Source organism: Actinia tenebrosa, unplaced genomic scaffold (genome assembly GCF_029948245.1).
Source record: "Actinia tenebrosa isolate PJP-AT-01 unplaced genomic scaffold, QUT_ActTen_1.0 PGA_scaffold4__44_contigs__length_22323623, whole genome shotgun sequence".
In the NCBI taxonomy this organism is placed as follows: Eukaryota; Metazoa; Cnidaria; class Anthozoa; order Actiniaria; family Actiniidae; genus Actinia; species Actinia tenebrosa.
In genome coordinates, this window is record NW_028292581.1 from 10,808,741 (window position 1) to 10,815,365 (window position 6,625).

The 6,625-nt window shown below is 41.7% G+C and overlaps 1 protein-coding gene across 1 annotated transcript; it reads left to right on the forward strand.

Annotated features, from left to right (window-relative positions):
• The first annotated feature begins 360 nt into the window (after nucleotides 1–360).
• LOC148907059 (beta-1,3-galactosyltransferase 5-like) lies at nucleotides 361–2,245 on the forward strand. Its single transcript, XM_089036470.1, has one exon. It carries the CDS (start codon nucleotides 517–519, stop codon nucleotides 1,555–1,557), a length of 1,041 nt encoding a protein of 346 aa, XP_088892596.1. The 5' UTR covers nucleotides 361–516; the 3' UTR covers nucleotides 1,558–2,245.
• The last annotated feature ends 4,380 nt before the right edge of the window (nucleotides 2,246–6,625 follow it).

Sequence of the window (6,625 nt, forward strand, 5' to 3'; positions counted from 1 at the left end):
AGCCGATAAACCGATAAACAATAAAGCAGCTGTACTTCAGTCTCAATTTCCTAAATAAGGACAAGTTTCTTAAATTTTCATTTTTAAATGTTTAAAAACATCCCACTTACATAAATCCGAACGTTTTGATTGCCGGAAATTAGGACCCGGCTATATATTTTTTGCTTCTTTTAGAAAAGTGACGTTGCTCTTTGTGGGTTTCCTGTGTTGTGATCGGTTTCCTATTACATATATATATAGAGAGAGAGAGACCTCTATGCTAATTAACTGGGCACTGATTGGTCGAGAGAATGGGGGGGGGGGGGGGGGTGGAGGATCATTTTCTAGCCTTCGATGATTGAGCATTACTCATCTGACTAGCAGCCTCGTCTTGACAATAAGTCATGAAAGTATCGGTAGAAATGTCACCTAAAAAAGTCGTTTTCTTAATTTTACTTATTTTAAACGTTCTGCAGGCATTCATTCTGCTTTTTCTCGTCAAAAACAAAGACTGGACATTGGGTAATCGTTTTCGTAATGTGTGGACAAGTTTGGGGAGAAAAGGACTCCGAGGTAGTTAAGACCGAGGATCGACATCTTAGTGGGTTGAATGAACCTAAAAAGGAACTCACTCGCAATACCTATAAACCTCCAGTTATCCTCACTACAATCACTACAGCAAATATGTCAACTGAAGAGGTAATACTTCCAAACTGTTCCCTTGGCAGCAAGATTATTATACCAGCCATTGATCAAGGCAAAGGAGATATCTTTCTCCTCGTTTTGGTAACGACGGTTCCTAAATCTCTCGAGAGGAGAGAACTCATTCGTAATACTTGGGCGAAGCCTGCTCAAACTCTACTAATTCAAGAAAGCATGAATGCTACGAACTTCACGTCTCATGTCGTGTTTATGCTAGGAATAACAGGAGACCACAAACAAGACAGCGCAGTGGAAGAAGAGGCTACCAAGTATGGAGACATACTTCGAGTTCCGTGCATTGAGTCTTACAGAAATATCATCTCTAAAGTATGGTTTGCGTTTGAATGGGCTCTTTCGTATCATGCAAAATACATTCTAAAGGTAGATGATGATATATATGTCCGCCTGCCAAGGCTCAACTCATGGTTAACGGATGCAAAGGTGCCGCGTACACTCTATGCAGGGTATGTGCACCATAGAGCCTATATAGCGAGAGATCCGAAAAACTCGCATTATGTTAGTGAATCTGAGTATAACGAAAAGGTATTTCCGAACTACTGCGCTGGACCGTGTTATGTGTTTTCAGGAAACTTGCTGGATAAGTTTTTAGAATTATCCAAGTCAGTTCGTAAGTTTCAGGTTGAAGATGCCTATCTTGGATTACTAGCTAAGCGAGCTGGAGTACAGCCCTTTGATATAGGAGGTAAGCTCTTCGTGTGGGATAGATCTTTGTCCCGTTCTGTTCGCCAATGGAACGACCAAAGCCTTTCAGGAGTCATTTGTTTAGGAGATAGTTTAACTGATGAAGCTATCAAATACATACATGCAAGATATGGGAAGATTGGCAATTCTTTTAATCAGACGGTTGACGTGTAAAATATGCCAAAAAATGCTTTTTCTAAAAATCAATCAACAGATTTATCTGTATCTAGAAATATTAGAACAAAGACCAGTCGTTTGATTGACCTAGGCTTGAGAAGACGTCATTATTTGTACGATATTGTGGGCTACAGGTGAATTTTGATGTGTAGATGTACTAGTAACTGTTGATGATGAAATTTTATCCTGACTGTGGACTGTAATTCAACAATTCAGGAAATTGCTCTAGTTCGATTTTTACATATCAAAACATCTCGTCCACTAAATACGATGTAATCTTAGAAATATTAAGGGATATAACCTCACATATAGCGTTCAAAGGAAAATGTTCTGGATCGATCGTGGTCTACCACGCTCAAACGGCTGCACCATAACACACTTTTCGTTTCTCTATGTAGTTTCATCACTTTTTCACAAAAGCCATGCTTACTACTAAAACTGATCGGAACCCCTGCGATTTCTTGCTCAAATCAGTTGTTATGGTGAGTTTGATTGACGGAAGGAAAAACCCGTGTTTCAGTTGGGCTGGCGCCAAATTTCTCGAGGTCTGTTTCAGAGTGGGGGAAAAAAATCTTCCCTTTTTGGTCAATCCCTAACTGCTACTGTTATAGTTAAATACATTTTTCATGGATTTAAGTCCATACTTCAGCGCAATGCGAAATAAAAAAGCCAAAAAGTTCGTATCTATGGAAGACATTTGATTGAAATATGAGAGAAATTAATACGACTTGACCTTTCTGGGTACGGAGTGTTGACAAACACGATTAGCGTTTCGGAGATCACGCGACACGAATTACACGTGTTTTTTGTATAATTTCTTCCTTTAAATGTGCCCTTTTACTCAATAATTATATTTCAATAGTAATATATACCAAACAGCAATTATATAAGACTCGAAATAGTAGTTTAGGCCCCGGTTTAATTTGATAAACTCGCCGTGACACTGTCAGCATTCAAATGCCTCATGTTTCACTCTTGGTACAAAGCATGCGTCCAGCCGTTGCTATGGATGACGTCTTTTGGGACGCCATATTGACCCAGTGGCGGATCCAGGATTTTTCAAATTAATGAAATTTAATTTAATTTTGGGAAATAGAATCTCACCTTTTCCACAGCGTGTGCAAAAACGATCTTTCTCTTCTAATTCATTGCCACAAATAGTACAAAATGGCGCCATTCAATAACGCTTCACTGGGGGCTACAGGGTGAGGAAGATTTGTCGACATTATTGTACTCCCTGTCATCTTAAACATTGGGTTCCCTGCGTTACTCTTCAAGGATTCAATTCTGTGTTGTGCCGCGGCTTTGTGCATTTTGCCGTGAGTGAAATTGTGTAGTGGCGTGGAAGTTTGTTATTTTTGCCGTGAAAAATTGCGTAGTGCCGCAAAGATTGGTGATTTTGCCGCGAATATTTTGTGTAGTGCCGCGTGAATTTTGATTTGCTGTGACAGTTATGGGCCACCGTATAGAGCAATCTTCTTCCTCTAGGGTTTATTTTTTGTAACCCATCAAGTCTGGGCTCGTAGAGGACAAAACCGCCGATAGGATCTAATTCATGGAGATTTCACTCAATCTGACATTGTCAGTAGAGTCAACTCCTCCACAAACCTCGAAGTTATCGACACTTCCGGTTGATAGACGTCGCCATCGTAGATTTTGAATATTTCCCTTAAGTACCTAATAATATTCTCTTTATAGAGAATACTAAAGCCTGACTTAGAGAATACCTATCTAGCCATAGCTTTCGCTAAAATGCCAACGAGCTGATTTGGTCTTCCAGATATAAACAGTGGATCGTTACAGTTTGGACATATATTGATACATGTATTGATGGGCATTGCTTGTGTACATTTTTTCTGAACAGATTCATGTGTTGTTTGTAGAGAAATGATATATTTTAATATTAGTGCATATCATATTTTATAAAATAAATTAAATAGTACGCACGCTGTGATTGGTTGACAGCCATGTTTGCATGAGAATATGTAAACACAGTTGTGACGTCACAACATTCGTGTTTTCCCGGTACAAGTTCAAAAATTTAAAATTTACAGTTTCTTTCAAGGAAAAAAACGCCCCCAAAAATGTATTTTGAAGACGAAATTCCAAATTGTGACTTGTGTCAGGGCCACAGGCATAACCCTATGGTCTCATGCAGGTCCTTCTGATCGTAATATCATGACAATCTCTCGTTGGTCACCGCAAAGAGAATTCCTTCAGGAGTTACAACACACGTCCTTCGTCAGGACAGCTGCGGTTGTTCAGCAACGTGCTTTCTCATGATTTAAATGCACCGCCCGATAAAGAATACAAGTATTTCAAGGAAACAGTCAGCAGCTTCAAACTTTTTCCAGCGATAGCTCTTCAGCTCCACAAAATATCTTCTCGAGGCAAGACGAAACAATCAACTTCGCTGCCATGCTTTCTCGCTGTCTGTGATGTATGTTAATTAGGGGGAATAGGTTCATGCATATTCATATGTACTTAGACAAGACACAATTAAAGCGAGCCCGAAACACGACACTGGCGACGAGGATTCTGTAAGAAAATCAAGATTTTCAGGACTTTTTCTTAGGCAAATTCAAAGTGAATTTACGGAGCCGAGGATAAAACAACGAAGAACTGTTTTAAGGCGAATTCAAAGGGAATTTACGAAGCCAAGGACAGAGTTCAAGCGAGAAAAGCAGCGACAACATGGCGGCGGCGAGAAGTGTTTTCGAAGAATTTGACCCCAATCAAGGTGATATAGATAGCTATATCAACAGGTTATGTCAGTATTTTATAGCCTGGGATATTGAGGATAGGGAAGAAAACAAAGCAAAGAGAAAAGCTATCCTATTAAGCAGCATAGGGAACAAGTCGTACAAGATTTTGAGCGACGTGTGTTATCCACAACAACCGAGTGAGAAGAGCTTCACGGAGCTATGTGGAATACTAAAAGCACATTTTAAACCAAAAAGGCTGGTAATCGCTGAAAGATTTCGCTTTAACTCCACTAAGCAAACAACGGGACAGTCCATCACCGGATTTGCAGCAGATTTGAAGAAAATGGCAGCGACTTGTGATTTTAAAGGAGATCAGTTGCAAGAGAATTTAAGAGACAGATTTGTGTGTGGTTTGCGGTCGGATAGTATCCGTACAAAACTACTAGCACAAAATTACACCTTCCAGAAAGCACTAGAGGTAGCTTTGGCAGAAGAAGCAGCAGAAAAGAATGTCAAGGACATGAGTGAGGAGAGTAAAATGGTAAATAAAGTGAGCTATCGGGGAAATCGAAGAATGGTAAAAAAGTCAACGGAATCGGAAAGGAAATGCGGACGGTGCGGAATGAAGAATCATAGCTCTGCGGAATGCAGGTATAAAAACGCTAAGTGCTTCAAATGTAATGAAATTGGTCATCTAAAGTCGCAATGTAGGAACAAACAGGGGCAAGGCCGAAGTAATGACAACGTAAGGAAGGAAAACAAAGCCACGAAGGGCAAACAACCTGTACGCTTCGTAGAAGAGAGCGTTAACCAAGACGACGACTACGAGACGCCGAGCGAAGTGGAAGAGAGTGAGTCGGATACAGATCCGTACGACCCAGTAAATGCAGTAGAGATCAACGAGGACGTGAAGAAGAAGATTAAGGTAGATCATCAAGAATTTACAGGAACGATCAAGATACCGATCTTAATGGAAGGATCAAAGGTAGAAATGGAGCTAGATACCGGAGCAGCAGTTTCCATCATGACAATGAAGGATTACGAGAAATACCTTCGACATATTCCGCTGAAGAAGACAACGCGAAGCCTTCGCGGATATGCGGGAACACCCTTGAAGACAGCAGGAGAGATTCTGGTAGATGTCGAATACCAGGGACAGTCTGCAGCTTTACCGATAGTCATTGTTGAGGCAGACAAGTATGCTCCACCCCTGCAGGGACGATCCTGGCTCAGAGCCATCAAGCTGGACTGGCAGAACTTGTTCACGCAAGTGCATTACCACTCGAGGTCGGAACCAGTTGAGGAGCTGAAATCGAGGTACGCAGATATCTTCAAACCAGAACTAGGAACTATACAAGGAACGAAGGCAACCTTGCATGTAAAACCCGATGTTGCACCAATTCACCTGAAGGCACGCCCGGTGCCATTCTCTCTTAGACCAGCAGTCGAGAAGGAAATCGACAGGATGAAGCAAGAAGGAATCATAGAAGCTGTAGAATTCAGTGAGTGGTCAACTCCTTTAGTGGTTGTACCCAAGACCGACGGAACGGTACGTCTATGTGGGGACTACAAATGCACCGTGAATCAAGCAATTCATACAGAACAATACCCGATACCAACACCGGAAGAACTCCAGACCAAGATGGCAGGCGGAAAGCAGTTCTCGAAGATTGACCTGAAGTGTACGTATCAACAGATGCTACTCGACGTGGAGTCCCAGAACTTAGTCACAATAAACACGCCTAAGGGACTATTCAGGTATACGCGCTTACCCTATGGTATATCGTCAAGCCCAGAAATCTGGCAGCGGTTCATTGACCAAGTATTAGCAGGCTTAAACCACACATGTGGTATCATGGATGATGTTCTAGTAACCGGTCGCAATGATAAGGAACACTTGGAAACGTTGGAAGAGGTTTTCAAGAGATTCAAGAAATATGGTCTGAGAGTGAAGCCAGAGAAGTGCGAATTCATGAAAGATTCAGTAGTCTACATGGGAGTAAAAATATCAGCGGCAGGTATCCAACCAACGGAGAAAAAGGTAGAAGCGGTGACGAAGGCCCCAGCACCCAAGAATGTAACAGAACTGCGTTCGTGGCTGGGAATGCTGAATTTTCACGCAAAGTTCTTACCGAACCTGTCAAGTGTTATACACCCATTGAACGACCTCCTGGGCAACAAGGAGTGGAAGTGGACGCCGGAATGTGAGTCAGCTTTCAAGAAAATAAAGCAAGAACTTACTTCAAGGATAGTACTAGCGCATTACGACCCTAAACTGCCGCTGTTGATAGCAACAGACGCCTCTCCATATGGACTGGGGGCAGTCATCATGCACAAATACGACGACGGATCGCAAAGGC